Source organism: Hetaerina americana, unplaced genomic scaffold (assembly GCF_022747635.1).
Source record: "Hetaerina americana unplaced genomic scaffold, ioHetAmer1.1.p SCAF_1, whole genome shotgun sequence".
Taxonomy (NCBI): Eukaryota; Metazoa; Arthropoda; class Insecta; order Odonata; family Calopterygidae; genus Hetaerina; species Hetaerina americana.
Genome location: NW_027286069.1, coordinates 10507615 through 10533846, shown reverse-complemented (window position 1 = coordinate 10533846; position 26232 = coordinate 10507615). Strand labels below are relative to the sequence as shown.

The window sequence follows — 26232 nt, the reverse complement described above, 5'->3', positions numbered from 1 at the left end:
TCTTATTTGGAAATGGAAGTTGGAATATTTGCTTATCCGAGTAAAAACTTATTTGGTATGATTAGTGTGTTTGCATTACCACCTTACTCATTTTTGCAGAACTTAACAGATGAATTTTGTTTTAATAAATATAAGTTTGTTTGAATAGTGACTTTGCTATCTGATTAGCATTCCGCCAATGAGTATGATAAGAATTAAAACTTAGGTAGATTTCACTGCTCTCTGCCATCAAATCCAAGAGGACATAATAAATACTAATGTGTGATATATCCCTATAGACAATATTAGCTTCTTCTTTATATAAGGAGAAAATGTTTAGAATTGTTCATGTAATCTTTCTATAAGGGTAATCATTTTTGTCGCTACTCCATTAGGCATAAATAGAGAATTGTTAAATAGTTTTGCGTAATACAGTTACTAATAGTAAAAGCATAAAATGAGTATATCATCCACATTTGAATACAAGTGTTGTCTAAGTTGTGGGGAATTACAGAAGGCAATGAAATTATTATAGTAATGCAAATAGATTAAGGTAATGCGAAAACATTTTTATTTTTAATGCTTGAAAAATCCATCTTCTTTAAGTGTGCTCATGCTTGCCAAAATGCCTTATTGAATCGTTTGAAACCGTTATGAAGTTATTGCTAAATGTAAGTTTTCAGTAATGTTACTCAGTCTGTCTTGACCTACACTCTCTAATGCTATTCCAAATTGTTTCAACCTTGCAGTATTCAATTGTTGTAGCCCTGGTCCCTGTATTTTGTAATATATTCTAAACAAATAGAAGAGGGTTGCAATAGCTTTATATTGCATGGCTACTATGTCATTCAGAGTAGCTGCTATGGGTCTTTAATGTTTGCAGAAATTACCTAGTCAAGTCTTGGAGGGAAACAATAGGGCTTCCCCTCTTGAATTGTTTATAACCATTTTCTTGCTTAGGGACTTCCAGGTATATATTCAGGTGAAGAATTATAAATGCATCCTGTTAATTGTTTAGCATTTACAATTGTTTAGCATTTACAATTGTTTAGCATGTACATCAAATCTTTTGCTGTGGATCCATTTTTACTGCGTTTTCCATGCATCCTAACATCTCAAAAATGAGAATTTTTCCTCAGGTAATATATGACACTAGCATCAAGTTTCTGGCATAAAATGTAGTTTTCTTCAAGCGTAGGTACATCTATCGTTTCGTTGCATATAAGTAATCATTACCTATTTGACATTTCTATGCAGATATTCTTTCGAGGAGTATGTCACATGCAAAGTTTGCCTACGTGTGCGTTGATATCTGCTGCATTCTTCCCATCCAAAGTGTACAGCAGTGAAGAGCAAGAGGCTTTGGAGGACTTCTCACCTTCTTTTGTAATGTGTGCACAAGAAGAAGTTTGGCAAGACTTGAGATATTATTTTGGGAAGTGGCCCTGGAACCAATTATTTGAGTTGATCTTACAATGAGGTCATCTTAAAATGCTGGGGACCTATTTATATCTATCAAGTAATTTTCTTCAGTTATTAGAGTGGAAAATAGGTGAGAAATTTTGTGGGGGTAAATTTTGATTGCTTAGACATGCATTTAAAAATGACATTCCTCGTACATTCCCAATATTTCTAATGGCCAGTTATTATAGATGCAGGGTAGTTAACCTGCTGCTATATGCCTTGTTTTTCAATTTATAGCCGCAGCTTTAAAACGATTTATAGAACAATCAGTGCCTTCGGCTGTACAATTTAAGTTAATTGCCATCAATTTTTTCAAGTCTTCTCTTTGACGCCACTATATCTTGCCTTTGTTTATTTTTTTTGTAATTGATCAATGGAATGAATGTTTATTGATGTGCAATGCATGGCATGACTGTTATTACATGGTGGCAGCTCTCTTCCCTTTGGAACGATAGATGATTTTGTTGTATTCGGTAAAGGTGTGACTTTTTTGTGGTGACTGCCCATCTAACTCTAATGCAGTTCATAGTTTCTTTTGCTACTCAGTTGTCTGATCATCTCTGCCCATGAGATACATTACATTTTGATACAGTGAGTTGATTTCTTTGGGATATATATCCTTTTTCAGATCTTTAGGTGATAGACATTCATTGCATTGGAACTTCACTTTTATAGCAGCTACATTCTCGATGCAAAGGCAGTGCCAAGTATAGGGAATTGAATATGTTCTTATACTTCCAATTTGTGTCTGTGGTTGTATGATTCTTATCAAGCAACAGATTAATGCGTTCGCCAAGGATGGAGTTCAAAGCGAGAATTCATTAAAGTGAGCATGAGCTTGTTTTTTAATGGATCTTTGATATCTTTATTAATTTTTAAAAAATGTTTCCCATAATAAGTAAACGTTGAATATCTTGATTTGAGAATTCTCCAGGACCAGTTAAAATAATCACCATATATTGCAATCGCCATTCCCTCGTGATGCATCTTTATAGCTAAAAGAATATTGAACACTGCTAAATTGATCTGATATTTTTCTTAGAGTTTAAGGAAATTATTCTCTGCAATTTTCTTAATAGATTCATTTCCTTATTTTTTTTTAGATTTCTGTAATTCCTATTTGTAGCCTTTGAAATTGCATTTTAAGCCTCGAAGATCTATATGTATTCCGTGTTAATTCTATTATGTATATGTTTTCCATTGCCATGAAAGTCACGTGTTTGGCACAAAGTGATGTTACATTTTAATCTACTTAATTAAGTCCCCGTTAAGTTTTCTAAGATGAATTGTTATACTTTGCATTTATTGTTAACTTTTTACTGTTGATATTGTTAATTTGTTTTGTTAAAAGGAAAAATTATAATGTTTAATGATTTTGTACTTATATTTGGAGCAAATTATATACATATTTCTCAGTTCAATCGTTCTTATTTAATGACTTAATTTCAGTTCATACCTTGGTACATGCTTTAGTTCTTTAATAGACTCTCGTGAGTGGTGTTAAGTGAATTGAGAATCTGGGATTTTTGAGGATTGTGGTTAGTGGTTTCTCCGAGCTTCATAAGTAATTTATTATTAAATGTGAATTTATTTGTTTTGCGGAGGAGTCAGCTGTTTCAAGGAAAATTTATAACTTACCTCTGGTAGAATAAATTGTGATGCAGCATACTCCATTATACTTGCAGTTATGTCCCTCGCACTCAGCGATATTTAATTAATGCAAAGCTTATATTTGAAACCTCATACACACCCTTGTCTTCATAACAGTCTGATGTAAATGTGGGGACAGTTGGAAATGAACAGATTATTTCCACCGACTCAATGACTTAAAAATAAACCTGGAGAGAGCGCAGAGGTTTTAAAATGGAAAATGTGTATGTTGGAATTGATAAGAATTCTCAGTCTAAGAATCTCACATTAGGAAACATTGTATCCAAGTAGGGTGAAAGATAATTTAGCAAAGTATACCTTTGTGGCTCAATGTGATAAAAGATTCATGAGATTGTTGCCTGTTATTTTTTCAAGATTCATAACAAATTTGCCAATTAATTTTTGGATTTCTGTAGTTAATTAATCCAAGTATTTTAGGACAAACTTGGAATTCGAATAATTAAGATTTAAAAGGTAATCATTAAAGCATTGTATTATCTGAATGAATTAATGTTACTCTAATGATATGTTATGTTTAGTGCAGATGACATTTCTTAATTCCACAAAATGAGAAACTATATACTACCTTGATCAAAAATTTCCCGGAATTTATTCAGAAAATTAAAAATACAAGTTTATTCATCTAAATCTATATTGTCCCCTTCAAAGTAATCCCCATCGACTGCAACACACTTATGCCAGCGCTTGATCCAATCCTCGAAACATTTTTTATATTCGGTTTTCGGTATGTCCATCAGTGCTTCCTGCGATTTTTCCATTACTTCCTCTCGGCTGCTAAAACGCGTTCCCCGTAATGGTTTTTTAACTCGATTGAACAGAAAGAAGTCACAGGGAGCCAAATCAGGTGAATTCGGTGGCTGTTGGATGGTATTTGTTGCATTTTTCGTCAAAAAATTACGAATAAATATAGCACTGTGCGACGGTGCGTTATCATGGTGCAAAATCCACGAGTTTTCTGCCCACATTTCTGGTCTCTTTCGGCGAATTGCTTCACGCAAACGTCTCATAACGCCCAAATAATACTCTTTGTTTACTGTCTGGCCTTCTGGCAAAAATTCATGATGCACTACACCGTTGTAATCCATGAAAACCGTCAGCATTGCCTTCTTTTTTGACTGAAAACGACGTGGTTTTTTTGGTCTCGGCTCATTTGGTGAACGCCATTCACTTGCCTGATGTCTGGATTGCGTGTCGTACTCATAAACCCACGTCTCGTCTCCAGTAATGATCCTTTTGATGAATGTGGGATCGGATTCAGCCTCGCAAATCATGTCTTTTGCGACGTCAACGCGGTCTCTTTTTTGCATGAAATTGAGGTCTTTCGGCACCAACTTTGCTGCTACACGACGGAAACCCAAATCATTAACCACAATGTCTTGGGCGGATCCATAGGCAATGTTCAAGTCCTCCGCTATTTCTCTGATGGTTAATTTGCGGTTATTGACCAACATTTCTTTTACTTTATCAATTTTTTCACCGACTTTCGATGTCGATGGTCTGCCACTGCGTTCATCATCTTCGATTGACTCACGACCACTTCTGAACCGCTCGTGCCACTGGTAAACGACCGTTTTTTTTAGAGAATCGTTGCCGAAACACTTTTCCAACATTTCCAACGTCCGTGCGCCAATCCGTTTTTTACGCAAAATTTAATACAAGTTCGTTGTTGCAAATTTAAATCCATTTCTGAAATTGTAAAAAATCGCCAACACACACAGAGATAGATGTACTCTTGGCTACGTAACTTTTGCAAATGTCAAGCTATGACACTAAGATTTAAAGGGAATATCAACAACAGATGTACCAATTTAACAAAAAAAACAGAACTCAAATCGGAACGATGGGAGCGCCACACGGTGGTTATTCCGGGAACTTTTTGATCAAGGTAGTATAGTGGAAGTGAAAGAACCTAATTTCCCATTTTCTCGCTGATTACATTATTAACATTGGTAAAGATATTGTTAGCCAATCAAGGAGTAAAAAAATGGCGCGAGTGAAATCATAATTAAACTATGAAAATGCAGAATTAATTGGAAAAGAGGTTAATGTCATTAATGAAGGATTTTTGGATAAGCTGAAACCACAAAATCAGATACAGGAAGAGAATTTGAAGATCTGGAATATGCAATATTTTTATAGGAATATAGGTATGTGCTGTCTAACAATTATTCTAATTTAAATCAGTTTCCTTATAATCTAGACAACATGGAGTTCTCCGTGCATGTTTTGAAATTATTTCATACAAGACTTAAAATTTTCAATATAATATTCCTTCAATTCTTAACTTCTTAAGTCCACATACTAATGCTGCCACGCTGTGAGAGTAGGGAACTTAGAATGATATTTTTAGAAACTGCCCCATGAAGTTATTTAAAGGCTACGGTGGAATGATGTTCATAAATGTATTTCTGTAAATGACTTCATATGTGTGCAACATTTTTAACATTTGTGATTTCACAGGAGTCCCAGTAGGCTTCTTAAGTTGAAGTTTGATTTGGTCCAACATGAATTTATTGGCATACTGGTATTCTCTTCCCTAATTGTTTTACATCATTAATGCTTTTTATATTTCCCAAGGTTCGTAAGGGTGCCGATTGAAATAATGAATAATCTTGTACATTTAAACAGTAAAGACATTTTCTCATTGCCCAAAAATTTGAAAACTTTTAGTTTTAGTCATAAAGTGTCAAAAAGAAAGAAACCTTGATAATGGTCAACAGTTAATGGAGATGATAAAAATGGACCACAAAGGTCATGCTGCACCTAATCCTGTATAAGTCAACGAAATAACTACCGTATTTTCTTGTTTATAACGAGCATCCAAAACTTTGTAGTTATCATGAATTTATATAGATACTGCGTGCCCAGGGCTTCATAATCATCTTGAACGTGTATAGATGCTGCGCTATATGTATATGTATGCCATATGTATGCATGTATGTATGTGTGTGTGTAAAAATACGTCTAAATACAGGTACTAATTGATGGTAAATACCAATGAATACATGGAATAATAATTGCTTGTGGCTATATATGCCGTAAGTATACGGAAGATTAGAGCCAGGTAATTGAAATTAACTGCAAACAACCAAAGGATCAAAAAATAAGCAATATTAACAAGCCAACACAATATGCTGCCATATTGCTATCTCGCTCGGCATAGATTTGTTTGCCCTTTCATTTTCTATATAAATTAACTTTCAGCAAATCAAATCTAAAAAAGATGAGAGAATGCATGAAATGGAATTTTCTTGTTTTGTTTATTTTACTTTGCTTTGTTAGTATCGGCGCTCAATTCAATTCGAGTGATTTACCTATCCTTTCATATATTTATACGTACGTGTAAATAATATGAGGTACTCTACATGTATGTGAAGTACTGCATATTAGAACAAATGAGGTATAAATATTAAAGGCTTCTTCTTTTTCTTATGCACTGATGAGATGAAATAACTGTAACAGTAGCAGATCTGTAGAATGCAATTAGAAAGGCATGCTTCCAGACTTGTTTATTTTTGAGAGACTCTTCTTTAAATTATTGTGTACATAGGGATGTAAATGCTTGGATTTTTTCAATTTTCATATTACATAACGGGCATCGTCATTTTTTCTATCAATTCTGTATAGAAAATGCGTGCATTATTGATGGAAAAACGGTAATTATATTTTGCCCGGAAAAGCGAATTGGAATGCTAGAGATACTGTTGTGTTAGCAACAAAGTCAGATGAAACTTTAATTGAAAACTATCCATTAACCTGACATCTTTTGAAACCATTTTCTCTTAACTTTGGACTTAAGTTGTGATTCATTAAATTTCAAATTTTTTCACTCTTGGCTTAAGCCTTACAGGGATACACAGTTATCAAAGCTTTGGGATATTTTGAAGAACTTCAAAATTTAACCAAGCGTTTTGAATACAATCACCCAAGTTAATTCATTTCATATTACTGGGACATGCACACTCTAGATAGCTTGATTAAAAGCCTTGTGTAATTGTTGAGTGATCAAGTAATCTGTTTTACAATGTAATATAGTTTTGCAATATAGTTAAATCAAATGTTCTCGCATTTTTCACTAGTTTTCGTATTTTGAGAATAATGACTATAAACATTGCTACTACTAAGAAGTTTTATTTTACCGTTGGCGTGATATAGCTATCACAGCATTGAATAGTAATGATAACAAATGCAATGATTTAAGACTTGATGGATCTCTATGTTGGGTCGCAGTAGGCAGGGGTAGAGCGTTGAACCTACTGACTGGAGGGCCCAGGTTCGAATCCCAGGCAAGGCTCTTTGGGTACCTGCAGCTCCACCCCCGCTATAATTTTTCGGGTACCAGATCTTCCTGGAAAACCATAACCAGCACGGAAAGGAACTGGCCTCCCTACCCTAATATGTGAATTTCACATGCCATCAGGCTTGAACTATCATCATCTACCAATTTGATCTCTGGGTCGATCACTCTGTTTATGATTTTAATGGACCAGTATGATGGAGTATGAAGAAAACATTTATGTTTCATGGTTTTCATGCTTTATTCGTAATAGGTTTTAGTGCATTATACCTCAGTGGGGAAAAGATATATTCTGCAAAGCATAGTATTTATGGAGAAGGGTAGAGAAAGTGGCAACCTGAAATTTTGCCATGCTATGTATTTGACATATTCATTTTCTTTTTGATAAAAAATTGAACTCAAGCATTTAGTGGTTATGTTTCAATGAGAAATCATTTGTGGCGCATGAAAAATAGGTTTGTTCTTTTGCATCTGTGTATACCTTATTCACTCTTCAATGAGACACACTACTTTCTTTTACAGAACGTAATGAGATGTCTGTTAGACCAATCAGAGCTGACTTTACTAAATGAGAATTAATACGAATGTTGTAGGCCCTAGTTAGCATGTGTTATGAGGGAACCTTAATATTGAATGTACTAACCAGGAACCAGGGTAGACATATCTGCAAATTGCAGTTGTAATGTGATTGGCATAAAATAAGGGTAGGTAATTTATGATGTGGTACCTTATGCTTCTCATACCAAATGTCTTTGGTGATAACAATTGCAAAATATTTTATTTAGTCATGGCTGTGAAATATTAGTATGTTCTGCGTATATTTTCTTATTATTTGCATTATTGATACTTCTTAAATCAGTGCATTATAAATTTCGGACACATTCTGTATGCCTATAAATTTCCATTTTTGTTCTGTTTTGCACAATAACAAAGCCTCGTTGAGTGGAGCCTTGCATAACAAGGGTAATTTGTTCCTGAATCTAACTTGTTATGCAAAAACTGTTAAACCAAAGGTTTTTCCCATATAAATTAATGTAAAATATGGTAAAGCATTCCTTCCCCAAGGAAGTAATTAATTCATAAGGTTTATTCAAAGGAAGTCTAGATGCATGCCTTGTCCAATAAATATACAAACTGAGGCCATAAAAACTTGATTTGCAAAATTTGGTCTACTTTGATTTTTTCACCTTCGAAGTACGCTACATTTTAAATAAATGAAAAGACTAACTTTGTAGTTCCACACGAACAGTTCGTGTGGAACTACAAAGTTAGTCCTTTCATTTATTTATAATGAATCGGTTCCATAAAGTTACGCCAGAAACCATTAATTATACTCTACATTTATTGCTATGCACTTATTCCGCCTCTGTCCCACTGTTTAAAGCACCCGTGGAAGTCTTTGGCAGTTAGGCTTTTTAGTTTCCTCGTCGTTTCTTGCTTTATTGTGTCCACATCTTCCCAGTGATGTCCCCTCATCACATTATTGCATTCTAGGATTAGGATAAAGTTTCGGGGGGTGAGATCTGGCGAATGAGGAGGATGATCAAGCATGTTGATTGAATTTTTTTGTCAGAAACTGGCAAACAATCAATGTTGAATGTGCAGGTGCATTGTCATGGTGAAGGGTCCATCCATCATTTTCAGTTAAAATAGTGAGCATTGTTGATTTTCCTAAATTCAGTTCATCAGCTATTATTCAGACATTTTCGACTGTCGGTAAGGACAATGGACTGTACAAGATCAACGGTGTCGTCAACACAGGTGGTTGAAGGTCGTCCTTGCCTTGCATCATCCGTGGCATCTTGTCAGCCATCTTTAAAATGCTTAATCCACTTGAAAACGGATGTTTTGTTCAGAGCATTATCACTGTCAACAGATGTCAACATTTCAGTAATTTCTTGATAACTTTTATCATCCTTTACGAAAATACTGACGATGATTCGTTGCTCCGTGATTTCGTCAATTTCCATTTTCGACAAACAGTAAAAACAAGGACAACAGAAACAAACATAACTGGCACCATATGCACAGCGCGACAATCCGCCAAGCACAATGGCTTCTGGGTCTCAGATAACTAGCGCCGCCAGTGGGTTGGGTTTTGATCTGCGTCATGGATGCCAGATTACACCAGTTTGCATATTTTTTGGGCTGACCACATGTATACATTATGAAGGAAATTGAATCATCTTCATCTTGTCTTCTATCGTGGAATGAACCAACCTGAAATTTTAAATTAGATTTGCAGAAAACAAGTATTATTTATCATGCTCTTCCCCACTTAACACTCCATGGAAGTCTAAAAGAGTTACTGACTTGTAAACAGGTAGCAATTTCATACTCAAATCGTTGCATGCATGGGCACAAAATATCAGTGTGGGGCAAGCATCTTTAAGTGGTGTGTGACTAGGCAAAGCATTTTACCAAGCTGTATAATTAATTTGCTTTGGCATCTTTTTCCAGAAGAGACCAATTTCACTACAGTTTAAAAACCGGTTTTGGTATCAGGGATTAAGTTCTCTGCTGCCTTTGTGCCAGCTGTTGTTGCTTCATAATGCTGTGAATGCTGGTTCTTCTCTTAAATTTTTAGAATCGCCACAGCTTCCCCGAAATACTATTTCTTTGGCCATTGATGATCCTGGCATCTTCTTAACGAGATTGACAGAAACCACCTTTGCATACTTGCGTATGATATTCCCGTCAATAGTGTCCTATTGCAATTGCTTTTTGTTTAACCGTATGAGAAGTAATCTTTCATCATCATTGAAACTATGTAACAATTGCATTGATATTCTTGTCAGTCTATTTGAAGCTGAAGCATCTACTTCTTAATTTTGTCCTTGTTCCTGAAGTTAGGGCAAATCGTTGATTTTGACCGATTGTGTGTGTGTGCGCGAGATCAGTCGCACTCACCCCTCATTCTTGCTTTTCAACTATTTTACTTTTCATTTTTATGATTATTTTTCTTCTTATTTTTGTGGATTTTTCTTAGAGGATTTTTGCAAGGTTGGTTGCACTCAGCGCATAAAATCACAATGTGTCTGCCCACAAGTTACAAAAAATTGGTGATCACTAGTTAGACTAAGATGCTAGCAAATTTAGTGCGAAACAAACTGAAGTAACAGGCATACAACATTCTAAGAATTATCTTCTCTTCTTCACTGGTGAAAATTCACTCTTTAAGCGAGTCATTTTTTGTCAAAATATTTTTGCTCGTTACGCGAATCACTCAATATGAGAAATGCATTCCCTATGCAGTTCTATGAATATGCATTTGCAATTTCAAATGTCTGAATACAAGTTTGGAAAAATGTGTGATCGCTAGCGACGCTAAGATGATAGCGGAATGAGTGTTAATCATAGACTGAAGAAGCAGGTGCACATGCTGGAATTTACCGTCTCTTTATCACTCATTATGCAAAACATTGCTCATTAAGTGAGTCATTGTTTATAGTATTAAGGTGCTCATTAAGGGAACTTCCACTCTATTGGTTTAATTAACATCCTGTAAGACAAGTACTGAAACTTGTTCATGATGTGTATCCAGGCCTTTGTTACCTATTGAAGCCCTCAAACATTCTAAAAATACATGTAAAAATGAAATTGATTGGCCTAACTAAAGAATTATTAAATTTAATTATACTTCCTTTTTTAATATTATACTGATCTAAATAGTAAAGAAATGAAGTCACCATTATGGAAACCTTTACAAAGCAGCATAACATCCCAAAGTCTTTATTGTGGTTATTATAATGGACTGGATCCATTCATTTAATACCTGATGTTACAAAATACCAAATTAATGTTCTGTGGTATGAAATGGCTCTACAGATGGAACTGAGCACGAGAAGCAAGTTCATAAAATATGGCCTACAATACTGACCTGTCATGGATATCAAAACATATTTTTGCTGAGCAACTTTCCATATCTTGGTTAAAATGAGTGAACTTTACTTCTTCTTGTGTATTGTGCTAGGTACTTGACAAATGGTAATTGTTAGACATAAGATGTGTTGCATGAGTCCTTAAGTTAGATCTGTGTAGTCATAAAAAAAATATGTATATTTAAATATTTATGCGTGTGTGTATTATATATATATATATATATATATATATATATATATATATATATGTGTGTACACACACACACACACATAAATATTTACGTGTGTATATGTATATATACACGAGTATATATGGCTCATTGCATCTCAGGCAACTAGCGCTGCTAGCGGGCAGGGCTATAGTCAGCATCATGGCCGCCAGGTTCCATTAGTGTGCGTATTTATTGTGCAGACGACGTGTATCAATAACCTAATGTAGTACAAGTTGATTTGGCTGGGCTATTTTTGACTTATAATATTTTATGTTGAAAAAATGCAGATTATGTACATTGCTTCTTATGTTGAGGAACACTTTCCACCTAGGAATTTTATCAAAGAAAAGTCACATGGGGATATATCTGGAATATATATATATATATATAGGATGCAAATTATACTTCATTGATTTTCATGAGATATTCAGCAAAAAAAATTAGCAATGTGAGGCTATTCATTCTTGTGGTACAGCGGCCAACCTGTTTCTTAGAATTGGGGCCTTTTCTATTTGATATGACTGTAACTTTCTCAGCAAATGTGAACTATTTGACTTATTTCAGTGATGGTGATGCCACAGGTTTTCAAACGTAGCTTTCCTGTTTGCTCTCAAGATCAAAATTGTGTGGCCAAATTTCATTTATAGTCATACCTTTGAAAAGAAACTCATCCTGCCAGAGCATCAACTTTAACTATGAACAAAGCTGCACGAGAACAGCCTTTTGTTCTAATATATGGGGTCTCTGAATCTACTGCCTTACATGTAATTTTTCTGCTACCAAAGTGTGAGTGGAATCCAATGAAATCTACAATGTTTCTCATATAGCTGTTGGAATTATTCCGTTATCTCTCGTAATGGTAGCAGTTACAGTAATGCTTACTTCCCGTAGGGCAATGTCTGGAGTTCTGGGTCCCCTTTCCATTGAAATTAACTTGCCGCCCTCTTCCAATATTTTACACCATTTTGCAGCTGTGTCATAGGTTAGAACCGTCTCTCCATAAGCCTCCTGTAGTATCACATGGCCCTTGGCTGACAGTTTATCCAGATGAAAGTAATTTTAATTCATGCAGTTGCTTGTTGTGTGTAACTTTTATCATTGCTGTAGGCAAACTAAACATGTCAACTAGCTTCGGCTTCATTTCTTTTTGCGACATCGGAATAATATCAGTGAAATATATACCATGCTATCTAAAGCATGTACTTTGGGTGATATAAGAGATTTTAATTTTTCAAATCTGAAAAGTCAGGAAAAAATCAGGAAGTCAAGTCATTCACCAAGGAAACATTCGGGAAGTCTGTTTAGTTGTACTATATAAAAAAAGTCAGTATGGAAAATGGAAGTGGGATATAATTATTTTTAATTCTGGCAAATATTCAGCTGTTGTTCGTTTTCTTTATCCTCTTTCAAAGGCAAATAGGGCAGGAATCATGTAAGGATTGGAAGCAAAAATCTTTTGATTCCTACTGTAGGCATTGCGGTCTGCTAGGTGATGTAAGGGTGGTTAAAGCTACTTCATATGACTTCGTATAAAGATGATATGAAATCAATTTTATTATCCTCAATCGCATTCAAATTAGAGCAAAAGTAATAATTGCTGTGCAAGGAGTACTAAATGTTGGGTAGCTCTTGTTCACAACTTTATTTTACTCTATGATTTCAATGAAGTTTGGAATTCCCCTGAAGATTTGTGCTGTATTTAATATTAAAGTGCTGTCAGGGATCTTTATGTAATTGTTAACACTTAAGTTACTGAGAAATCTTCTAAACAAATATGAAAGGTCCCAGAAATTGATGGTAAGTTGGCATTTACCAAGGTATGAATACGAGTTAAAATGGTTTAAATTTGTTATAAGCCACTGGAAAAGAATATTAATCTTAAAAATGTAGGGAGAAGGGCTGTGATATTTAGGTCCAGATTTGCATAAAAAGTTCCAGTAATTTTAGGTGATTAATGCTTTTGTGAAATATCCCCACTGTATAATTGTAATCATCACTTCTCTAAGCATTTCAATGGTTCTTTATGTGGTAAAACAAATGGTTTATGTGACCAGCCAGGTTGAGGTGGTCGTCCAAACAAGGGTCTGAAAGGGATAAATTAATCCATTCATCGGTAAAATTACTCTATTTCAAAGTTTTGAAATGAGATTGTTTGTTGCATGAAAAAGCTCAATCCTACTTCAGCAAGTATATATTACTGTGTTAATGTTAAAGTTTCATTATATAAACTTAACATCCTGATGCTACTTTGCAAGCAGTAGCTGAACATGTCCTGTCCTAGACTTTGGACAATGAGATAACCATAATTCAGAATCAGGAAATCTTCGATTTTGTACTGGGAAAATACTGGGAAGTGCAGAATTCTTGGATGGTAGTTACAAATTCCAATTAGATTGATGGCATGATTAGGTGTTTGCTGCCTTTGCCATTTTCACTAATTATTGTTAATTGGTAGATTACCGATAACAATATTTAATTTGATGGTACCTGTTATATTTATTGGTTCCACTTGGTCCAACCATTTTTCCTGATTTCTCATGGATATTTGTATTTGCTGCAATTTTTCAGATGGTTCCTCCTGCTAGTGGTGGCTACCATGCTCAACCAGCATTGAGTCCAGGCCTGGATGGTCACCCAGCTGCTTCAACCACAGCCTCCTCTGCCCTTGGAGCCCCTGGGATTGGTCCTCAAGGGGTTGCTCAGCCGCCAGGCCACCCAGCTTCATCTCTGCCCCAAGCCCAGCCACCTGGTGGCCTCCCACCTTCCGCAGGATTACTTGGCCAAAGCCTACAACAAACCCCACCTCCAGTCATGCCTCCAGCACAACCAGCTAAGGTAAGTCAAGGAAAGTCGTTGTCGCTGCTCTGCAAATCTATAGCTAAGTATCAGTTCCATGATTATGGATTTTCTATGCCTTGCCTGGAAGGGCTGCTGCAGGATCTCTGTCGGAATGCAATTGCGGCTTTAAATATGATGCATAATGCCATTTTCTCTTTGCATGCATAAGAAATAATTCATTATATGTATTATTCGAGTACATAGAATATAGAGAGATACCATATTCACGTAAAAGATTTGATCATGCGCTGATTATAAAGGAGTGGCAAAACCTGGAAGGCAAATGATGTTTGCTATAATCAAAACAGATAAGCCATATAACAGTTAATAATATAACTCTGTTGAACTGGAAATACAACATGCTATGCTTAGTATGAAAATTTTGTTGCGATAAGATTCATGAAATTCCTGTATATAAAAATAATAATTTCATAGTGCAGTTTTTACTATGGGTAAACTCATTACTAATGTAATAAAAGTGATAGCTTCCTTTTGGATGTTTTTCATAACTTTTTGTCCTTCTCATTAGGTTAAAAAAGGAGTCAAAAGAAAGGCTGATACTACCACTCCAACCGCTACAGCATTTGACCCTCCTCCTCCACCTTTACCACCCCCTCACCACCATCACCATCATCAACCACCCCACAATCCCTCATCGTCATCGGGTTCAATCCCAGGAGGGTATACAGGCTTCCCCTCTCCACTAATAATGTCAGAACCCAGCGGTGGAACGCCATCCACAAAAGTTGCCAAGATCTCGACGAGGAGGGAGTCAGGGCGGCAAATAAAGAAGGTTGTTAAGGATCTACCTGATTCACAGGTGAGTGTTTAGTCTTAAACAAAATTATTTAAGTTACAGGAGCCAATTCAGTGAATCATCTTTAATTTGATGATTCAGCATTCTATTTCTAGTTATATCAATCATGGGAGAACTTATTGTTATTTTTTTTCTTTTGTTTTTATCGCCAATTTTGATATCCTTTACACACTCCACAGCAGTGTAAATTTTTACCATCATGCTCACTAGGAGTGAACCAGTGTCGTGCTTGAATCACCCTGATTCATTCTCCCCGACGACTTGTGCAATGGGTCAGAGTTCTTGATGAGTTAATGGGTGTGCGGCATTGGGAGAGCAGAGGATCATTGACTAAGGGGTGATAACGAAAGATGATTTTTGCTGTCACACATGCTTCTGATGATATTACCCAGGGTGACTGATTTCAGGAACCCCAATTAGATATATACACCCTCGAGTCATGGTTGTCAATCAATGCCTGAGGTGGATTTCCTCCAAGAAAAACTCTAGAAACCAATGAATTTCTATTCTTCGTGTACCAACGTTCCCTACGAAATGGGACGGCATTGGAACCTTCAAGTACGCCAGGCTCTAGGCAGAAGTGAAAGTAGATGGGAAATCATAAAATGGTTAGATTTGTGGAGATCATGCTTAAAGTTAGCCAGTCAGTCAGGGTATCAATCATTGATGAGTGCTTCATTAAATCATTGCCAGAGTTATGAGATGAGAATTAATATGAACAAAAAAAGTTTGTGGTTTCAAGAAGGGGGAGGACTTAAGTTAAATGTTAAAATAGGAGGGTAAAAATTAGAGCAGTCATCTAACCTGTCTTGGAAGTGTAGTGGGGATATTAAGAAGAATAATTGCATTAGGCAAAGCAGCTTTCAGGAGGGTAGGGGAGTTGATGGCAGGAATGTGGAGTAAGGATATTTATAAAAGATGAGTGAAAACTCATTTAAAGAGTGGTTTTGTACAGTGTGGAAACTTGTTGACTGGGCATTGGGATAAGCATAATTTGCAGATTCTTGCTGAAAAATGAGTAAATAAAATGGACTGAAAGCAAAATAAAGTTTTAAAGATGTTAGGGGAAGAGGGGCAGTTGTGAGAGAAATTCGAATTAGACAGAACAAGTGGGTGCAGATGAAAGGGTTGGGATGCTGAAAATACCAGTAGTATACATGTTGTATTATTCAAGGGCATATCCTAGTCACAGTAAGTGACACATTGTACAATGCTACTCAGTAAGTGTCACATTGTACAATGCTACTCAGTTTTAAGTTTGACAAGAAATTCTTTAGTAGTATCTCCATAAATACCCATGTTGGACAGTGGGACAAAAATAGATACTTCTTTCATTAGGTTTGCCCACTTATCTTTGAGTTCCTCCATTACAAGTGCCTAGTCCACTGTTGAACCTGGGAATTTCTAGTTGCCACATTGCGACCTTTCGTCTTAACGTTCTCTTAGCAACATTAAGCACTTCTGTGTGTTAGTTTGGTAATAGTTGTTAGCAATTTGTTTTTGTATGGTCTCACCAAAATATTGTAGTATTGGCAATCACAGTGTTCCAATCAGGCTGTAATTAGATGGTCATTTTGTAATTTCATGTATTAAACTGGAAAAAGCTTTTTATGCTCACTTAGTTTTTTTAGGGGAAGTGTAATTTAAATTAAAGTGACTTTGGAAATAATTCCAAATTCCAGATATTGTTAATTTTACAGCGAGTGTTAACTCAATTATTTGAATGGAATGAGTATTAATATAAACTCATCAGGAAAAGGTTTTAGGTAAAACTGTTATTTGTTCATCACATGATTTTTTTAAATCCATGGTGAAAAGATAATTGGTATTTTAAACAGCTAAATTATAGTATATTAGGTAATGACCTAGAGGAAAGTGATTTCAGGAGGATTTCTGGGTGTAACCTCCACCCGATTTCTTCCAGTTGCAGCGTATACCAGAGGATGGGCACCATGCTTTTGGGCAAGCACAACTTCCTCTTCTTATTGCTGGTGGAGTGGCATCTCAGGCAAGTTATAACTATCTTTTCACACAAAAATTGCATGCAATTATTGAAAGAAGCATTTGCTTAAGAACTTCCAATGTATTATCGGATATTGATCAATACCAATGATAAATTTGTCGGGCAAGTGCAGCAATCGCAAATCTGTTGAAAAACTTACTCTCTTTTAATATTCTATAATATGTCGGTGAATTCAAGTTTCGAAAAAAATAATTTTTCGTCTTATTTTACTATTTTTAGCCTCAGCACAGTGGCAAGCCCAAAGAAAAGCTCTCAGAATCATTGAAAGCCTGTAATGAAATTCTCAAGGAACTCTTCTCTAAGAAGCATTCGGTAAGTAATTGTAGTAGTGATCATATACATGCAATGCTTTGCATTATGTTTAGAGCCTTGCCAGAGGTTGCCAATGCATGTTTGTTATATTTAGTTATCTATGGTTTCCATATTATAATTTCTGAAAAAGTCTTGAAGGAAAGGTGAAAATGGCACCATCGTTAATCTTGCCGATGGAAAAATATGTAAATGCCGGCAAAATACTAGTGTTTATTTCAGTACTGATGGGTGTACAATGATATTGCATTATTATTAACAGTTAATCAATATAATGCAATGTAACATGCATTCATAAGATTGGGTTCAAAAATCAGAATCAAATATTTTTAAGATAACCTCTATTGAAATTAGCAAATTCATATTGGTGTTGTGAAAATTGACTTAAGTATATTTAAGTTATGGAAGATGGAAATGTCTTGTTTATGTTCAACCCTTAGCCATTGTTAATGAAGAATTGAAAATGTGTTTTTTTTAAGCATGTGGTTGTTATTATTAAGATATGAATATCAAAGCATGAAAAATATGTACAAGAATCATATTAGTAAATAGTTTAGTTTATTTATGTCTATTGATTTCCTTTAGGCCAATATTGACTTGTTCATGGCTATAGGTGTGAATTTTTCTGTCATTCTGTTGTTACAGTCAAATATTGCTGGTTGGCAATAACAAGTGGCTTGTTGCCTATGAAAGTACAACAACATAGAATGGACTCTTCACAGAAATTTATAATTTTGTTTGAATGAATTTGGTGTCAGAATTATGCACAGATGGTGTATATAGAGGATACATATTGAATTTATATTTTTTTGGCAAGTGAATATTTAAAGATCTCAAGTTGGTAGAATCTATAAAAGATGAAAATGATGAGGCATCATGCAGGTTTTTTGATAACATGTAAACTTCTTAAGGTCCTCTCACAAGGTAGCTTATAATCTAAGAAGCCAGTTAGTTTATAATTAATGGTTTTTCATGTATTTATGTGTAGCGCAGTGTTTTGTGTATTAATTCTAAAATAACATCTAAAATGTGCCCTCGTTTTATTTTCCTGATTTTGTTTTCCATAATATTATTACACAATTAAAGTTAGTACCAATATTCAATGGTATTATTTTCAAATAAAAATGACGTGTTAAAAATTTTTTCGTTCTCAGGGTTATGCATGGCCATTTTACAAGCCAGTTGATGCAGAGCTCTTGGGTCTGCATGATTACCATGACATAATCAAAAAACCCATGGATTTGGGAACTGTTAAAGTAAGTTATCTTCTTATTGAAATTTTATGTGCTATGTTTATATATAATGAATTGCTTGCATCAATTTTTATATTTTCGTTTTTAGCAAAAAATGGACAACCGGGAATACAGGGCAGGTTCAGAGTTTGCTGCCGATGTCAGACTCATTTTTACAAATTGCTACAAGTATAATCCACCAGATCATGATGTGGTCGCAATGGCGAGAAAATTGCAAGATGTGTTTGAGATGAGGTGGGTGACATGGTGAGGAAAAATTGTTTCATTACTTCTCTTTAGTTTCTTGCGTGGTTTTTTAGTATAATTCTAACGGTCCTAATTTAACATTGCTTTATTTCCTGGATGATCTAATGCCAAGTGAACATCAAATTTGCATAGCACATTGTTTGATGTGGTTAGTGTGTGATTTTAGTCTTGTATTTCTTGAACATAAGAATATAGTATAAATTATTCCCTAAAAAATTTGGTGTGCATTCCACGTAAAAGGTCAAGCTTTTTTATATTGTGGCACATATTATGTAATATAATTTTAGGCCACTTATTTATTGCGGTCATTTTGGCTCATTTCACATTGTTCACATTGTAAAGCATGTTCTACCATGCATCATGCACCACATCTAATTCTATGTCATGTAATTCACTATGGTGAGTGCTTGGCATTTCATTTGGTTTTATAATATTTTTTTTTTTAAATTTAAACTTTCCAAATTCTGTCGTGTACTTCTGTGGCATGCTATACTTTCATCCTGGTTTATATTTTTATTCTTGGTCAAATAACTGGGATATATTTTTATTTGTCAAATAACTGCTTGGTGCTTGGTCAAATAACTGTGCTGTGAAAACTTGTTAACTCATTGTGCTTTTCTTATTTTTGTGACCGTTATATAATTTTAGTACCTCATTGATTTATTGATGTACCTCATAGATTTAGATTGTCATATTGTTTATATAGAATAAAATATCATTGTATCCTATGCCCATGGATCTACCAAAAATTTGAAGAGAGCTGGGAGAAACTGAATAAGTTAAGAATTTGCCAATTAATTGGAAATTACTGTAAAAAAATTAACCTTTTTTAACAAGTTAAGTTAATTTCGTATGGAAAAGTAATGTCTAAATATCAATTTTAAGTCAAATTTCTGTCTCAGAATTTTCCTCATGTATCACATTTAAGGGCACAATTTTATTAGGTGGGTTGCTTAGAGTAGGATAGGTGACTTCATGCATCCAACAAAGTATGTTTGCGCGGTTAAATGTTGGAAAGACTGAAATCCATTAAAAGCTCATGTTTCTTGCTTTTTCCCAGTACTCACTGTTACAATTTGTGAGCACCTATCACATTTGAAATCTTAATACAGTCATTCTGTCCTTGATGTCCGTCAGCAAAGAGTTTTCTTCTTCATCTTCGTAAGTTAATGTTTTTTAGGCATACAATGCGAAATAGTACCGTTTCATTCCCATTGTACACTTGCTCAAGACTCAACTGCTCATTATTTACCATCTTTATCATTTTTATCATTATTATGTAACCATTATTTACCATCTCTCCTCATTTATTCGTTAGCACTTTCATCTGCAGAAAGTTTTTTTTTACCTGCCGGAGTGCACAGTGTCATGTAAGATGCCTTTGCATTTCTGCAACCATCCTATTGTATATTCATATGGACTATGTTAATTCCAGCTTAAAAAGGTTTCAGCTTCTCTTAATATTGCGGAGAAATACTCTATGCTTTACATTAACAAAACTGAAACCACTGTATAATCCCACACACTTTCACACCCTTCATTCGTGGTCACTCTAGTTGCCATTTTTCTTTGTGTCTCTTGACAATTTGTTTTACTGCTTTTAACTTTATTATCCAAGATCCAACTTACTGGGTTTCACATTACTAGCATGTCCCACGCAGGCATTTGACTAATCTACTGTTCCACTTGATCTGCAATTGATAATGATTTATGCCAAAATTTTACTTTTTTATCATTGCTACAATGTCTTAGATTTGACATGAATTATAGTAAACACCCAGGCGTGACAATGATTTCATATGGCAATAGGTATTCATTTTCTCCCTTAAGCAAAGCTAGGAAGTAGTCTTTTTAATGTAAAAAAAATTCATCTTGGCATAGCTGTAAATTGAGGCCAAGATATATGATATGATTGTTGAAAATATGTTATTGCTTCAATAATGTGATTTTTCATAGCAGCAGTATAGATTTTGTGCATGGATTATGTCTAATCAAGACTTCTGAATTTACTTAAAAAGTCTATGAATACCTTTCTTGTAATGTAAAGTATGTAATTTCTTTGGTTTCTACTGCTAGGCTTCAGCAATATTGTAGTGAATTGAACCAGAAAGGTGAGTAAAATAACTCTAATAAATAATATAACAATGCCTAAGGGAAAGGGAATCCTCCTAATTAGTTGTGTATTTCAGCTGCTTGTGGCTTGTAAATGTGCTCTTTGTAAACTTTGTAACTGTCTGAATCTGTAGGTTTATTACTGGAAAATAGCAGTGTGTTATGAATGTCTAAGTCTTATGGCCCTATTTTGACATTGATTCATCTATATTAATATTACAAAATTTAATTTTGGTTAATAGAGAGGATATGCCAGTGTTATAATTAATTTTTCTTATGAAAACTTTTTATGTCCTCAAAAAGGTATGCGAAGATTCCTGATGAGCCCCTTCCTATGGTTGGTGACGGGGCTATTGTTGGTGGGGCTGGGGCCAGTGGTGGACCATTGGTGGAGGGAACCACCAAAACATCATCTAGTGACTCTGAGTCTGGCTCAAGCTCTAGTTCATCATCAGAATCTGAAGATTCTGAGGAAGAAAGGGAACGAAAACTGATTTTCCTCCAAGAGCAGGTAAATCCCAGAAGCTCATTTGAGATATTTGTCTTATTTCATCAGGGCATGTGAACTGTAATAACCTTTAAATTCATATTCCAATAAAACATTCTGGTGGGAAATGCATTTGCACATATTTAAGAAAGGAAATTGAAACTTCAGATTTTGAGTTTTGGAATGCACAAATATTTTTTAACAGTGAGAATGTCTTATCCAGAAACTTAAGTATGCTAGGGAATAATGCAGTAATTCGAAACCAGGGTCTGTAAAATTTACAGTAAACTCTTTGATTTTAAGGGCCTTTTGACTGGTCAGGGGCATCTGGGTAATCTGCTGATTAGGTTTATTGTGTGTGTCCATTCCTGCTGTTCACCACCAAAATAAATGTGCTCCATTAAATATCCAATGAAGTACCAATGAGTGTATCCTCGTTGCGTTAGCATTTTATGATAGAAAATAATACAGGAAAGTTGGCCTAGCAACACAGAATTGAAATACAGTCCCTAGGGGTGGTGTAAAGCCTGGCAAGAGGAATGGATTGACTGGTTGCAATGAAATGAAAGCCATAATTGAAAAAAAAACCTAAGTTTGGCTATATCGAAGAGCATTGGCAGCAATCAGCTTCATTAAAAACAGTAGAGTACCTTGTCTGTTGAAAACAAACTTTAATTTCACTCATTTTGTCTATATTTGGTTAGTAATAGTATACTTCTGGTTTTTAATTTAATATGTAAACAGTTGACATCTACTCTTACAATGTGCTCACACAACTGCTCTAAACTTCTAAAAATGACATCACCACAATGCCCTTTGAAAGCAGATGCCTAGTTGGAAGTAGTAGTTTTTAGGGGAGGCGACTGACAGCTAAGGTCATTTGCGCCATAGGGGATGGACAGGAAAGGATGAAGGGTGGAGAGAAACCTGGCGTCGGCATTAGCCTACTCTTTACGAAAGGCGCCAAGGGGTCCGCAGCTTAACGTCCCATCCGACGGACGCCGTACTCACTCAAAGTGCCCTCCACAAATCACCTCAAGTAGGGATCGAGATACCTCTGAAAAATATTCAACACCGCCGGGATTTGAACCCGCGCCCTCAGGGTGGGAAGCCAGTACGTTAGCCCCCGCACCATCTCGATCCCCGCCTAGTTGGTTAAATTGCCCAAAGGAAGCCTCCTTGTTCAATAAAATGTATCGAAATTTCCCGTCAGGTTTCTAAAGACCAGTTCAGAGATGCTACAATCGTGAATTCGTGGTATTTCAGTGGTGCTCCCTGAAGAAAGTAACCCCAAAAATATGTAACTTAAAGAAAAATGTTATCTAATGTACATAAAGGCAAATAGTCCTTGATAAATGATAGTGTTAAAGAAGATTTCTCTAATAGTAATCATGGCAGTGTTCAATTTTAGTACCACGAAGTAAGTATAGAATTGCAAGTTTTAAGTAAGTGGAGGTAGTTGATATCTTCCAGTATGGCCAAGTAATCTTGGGTTCATGATTGTGCATCATCCAAAAATAGAGACATGTTGAAAGGCATGAGGAATGTTTAAGCATTTCTATATGATGATCCTAAGGGCACATGCGCGTCATCTGATGTTATCACAGAATTGTTTTAATTTTGTGAGTAAAATGACTTGAGCAGTGCATCTGATAGAAAAGCTTAAATGTTTGCCTCTTTTAAATTAATAGAAATTCCTTAACATATAACTCGTATATCAAGGACTAATTTTTTTTAGACATTGAAGCATTTTCCCCTTAAGAATCTTTCAGTTTTCTCCATATTTGTTTTGGTTCTATCTGTCCTGTCTCTTATTTTGTTAAATATGTCAAGAAAATCAGATTACTTGTTAAGCCCGGATGATATTCTCTTCTGTTATCTCTTCTGGGGGATAAGACGGTTGTCTCCTCTAAGTCAGCTATTGCTAGTGGTTTCAATTGTTTGTGGGAGTTTGGTAGGTTTTTCTCTTACTTACTTTTATTTATTGACTAAATAATTTTACCTCATTTCAAAGAGGCCACTCATGTCTTCCATCACTCCAACTACCCAATGTCAATGGCATATTTCCCTTGACTTCATCTTCTGTTTTCTGAATGGGAAAAGTTTGAGCAGAGGAAATTGCATGCACTTAAACTAGCATGCATATTTCTGTAAACTTGAATAATTCCTCAATAAGGGAACCTTGAATTCAAATAGCCAATAATCAACTGCATATTGTCCAAAAACCATTACCCTAACTATTTAATATGCCTAGTGATAGTGCTATTTTGTTAATGGCATTTCATGTTTATTAATGATTGATGATGAAAAAGTTGTAGCAATGGAGCCTCCTTTTTGTGACTAAGAGAGAAAATATTATTTCCATCCATTATTAACCAAATGTTACTATTGCTTTGTGTTTTCTCTTAGAGAAAGATTTAAAGCAGATAATTTTTTAAAGTTTAAAACCAGGTTTAGTCCAATTTCATTTTAAACATTTTGATTCATCTGTACCCTAAATAATGCAAACACGGGGCCAAGGCATTGCTTGTCGCCAACGTCTTCTCTAACCCTCCGGAATATCTTTTGCAAGTGGAAAAGCATTCCTTGGGACATTGCTTCATTTCCATTTCTTCACCAAAGTCATGGTGTCTAAACCTGATCTTCCACGCTTGATACAAAGTTTTATTGCAGATTGTTGCTCCATGGAGCATGACATTCTAAATTTGTGACATAACTTGTGAACAGGGGTCCAGTTTAGCAGTGGTCTGAATACTGTAATGGCCCGCAGACAACTGACAAGGGTTATATTGCTTTTTCAAGAACTCCCAACTACCTTTCCTGTCACATATTGACCCACTCCAGCTGTCCACATTTGTGTGAATAAATCATTCAATTAATTTTTTGGGTAGACCCTGTCTACATTTTTCCTGTGTAATTATTTTGTATTTATATAATGTGCTGCATGGAAACTGAAATCAATGTTCATATTGCCCTACTTCAATATCTTAATTTCATTTGGATATAGAATATTGTGGGATAATTAATGCTTGGTGGGGAATTTTTGACTGAAATATCAGGGTCTCTCTGAGCTTTTTTCTGGAATCAGCATGAGTTTTCATGAAAATGTCAACTTTTGGCAACGGGGTGAAATAATGTCAGGTTTAAAAAAATTTGATTAATCTCCTGTTGATATGTGGAAGGTAATATACTGAATGCTAATTATATGCTAATACCATTGGAAAAAAAATTGCTCTATTTCAAATAAAATTTTTTGTCTTCTTTAAGCTCAAAGCAATGCAAGAGGAGATGAAGAAGTTAGTAGATGAAACTAAGAAGAAAAAGAAGAAGAAAGACAAGAAGAAGAAGGGTGATAAGGATAAGGATAATGGCAAAGGTGGTGTTAGTATGGTCGGCCTTGCAGATGGAATGGGTGCAATGGGGATGGTTCATGGTATGGTTTCTGGGGCGAATGCAGCCACGACAATGGATGTGAAACCACCAATGGGTCTTGTGGACTCAAAGCCACTAGTTTCTGCGGCTGTTTCTGCTGGTAAGAGCCCTGAAAAGTTGATGAAGTTATAAGATGAAGTATAATTTATTAATAGCTTTACCTTTGCCAAGTTTAGGTTGGCAAAGATCAAGATAAAAATGATTGTCCTGGCAGAAAGTATTGTGTTTGAGGGAAGCCTATTTGAAGTTTTTTTATACCTAAAGAGAAACCACTGTTGTCATTTAAATGGGTATATTGTGTTTGCTCTTGTATTTTGTATGTTTTTCCCTCCAAGCATCTAAGATGAGCCCTTACACTTTCTTCAGGTGGAACCTCTGGAACAGGGAAAGGAGCGGGCGGCAGAAGCAAAGGTGGGAAGGCGACGAGATCGAACAGCACTGGGGGTGCTGGGGCAGCACCTGCCAAGAGAGCCAAAGTGAACTCTCGGTCATCTGCCGGGGGGAGACGCAAGGCTGGTGGGGCTGCGAGTGCTGCAGCGACGGCATCTGTCAGTGGAGTGTCTGGTGGGGTTGGGAATTCGAGTGGGGTTGTTGCTGGGAGTTCTACAGCATCTGCTTCAGGGACAATGGCTGTGTCAGTGGGTGGCTTTGATTCAGAAGATGAAGACAGTGCGAAACCTATGTCTTATGATGAAAAGCGGCAGTTGAGCTTGGATATTAATAAACTACCAGGTAAAGTTAGAGTCAGGTTACCTGGACGTAAATTTCTTTAATTTTTGCATGAGCACAAATGCATTTGCTGAAGATAGCATAAGGTGAAAATATCTCAATGTACGATGTGCACCTCCATTCTTCTTGGTGCTTGCACATTCTCACCCTTGCTTTCCTGATTTGACACTTGCATGGAAGGGAACTGCTCCCCTTGTCTTTATCCCCATATGTGCTTCTAAGCATAGCTTGCTTGCAGAAGACAGAATCTTCATATCTTAGGAACAAACCTTCCATTAATTTTTAAGATTTGCCAACTTAAATTATGTATTAATTGTAGTATATTGTCTTTTCCATCCTCTGATTCAATTTGTGTCAACGTACTTATCTAGTATTTTCATTTTAAAAAATGATCTGCTATCCATGTGTTGCATAATGCAGCCAAGTGAGAATAGTGTGTGAGATATGGAAGGTCCAAGTCAGCATAAGTTGGATGCCTCATT

General features: G+C 35.6%; 1 protein-coding gene across 7 annotated transcripts in view; it reads left to right on the top strand.

The window, feature by feature from the left end:
* LOC139687906 (bromodomain-containing protein 4-like) overlaps window positions 1-26232 on the top strand; it is a 109645-nt gene that overhangs the window by 41464 nt on the left and 41949 nt on the right. For 5 of the 7 annotated variants that reach the window (XM_071585277.1, XM_071585261.1, XM_071585283.1 and 2 more), the window contains 9 exons: window positions 14073-14339; window positions 14872-15162; window positions 17084-17167; window positions 17402-17494; window positions 18646-18747; window positions 18833-18990; window positions 21406-21613; window positions 24857-25121; window positions 25388-25753. In XM_071585277.1, coding sequence (XP_071441378.1) covers window positions 14073-14339; window positions 14872-15162; window positions 17084-17167; window positions 17402-17494; window positions 18646-18747; window positions 18833-18990; window positions 21406-21613; window positions 24857-25121; window positions 25388-25753 — 1834 coding nt within the window. The remainder of the gene's footprint in view (window positions 1-14072; window positions 14340-14871; window positions 15163-17083; window positions 17168-17401; window positions 17495-18645; window positions 18748-18832; window positions 18991-21405; window positions 21614-24856; window positions 25122-25387; window positions 25754-26232) is intronic. The other 2 variants (XM_071585253.1, XM_071585268.1) reach the window with 2 other exon arrangements.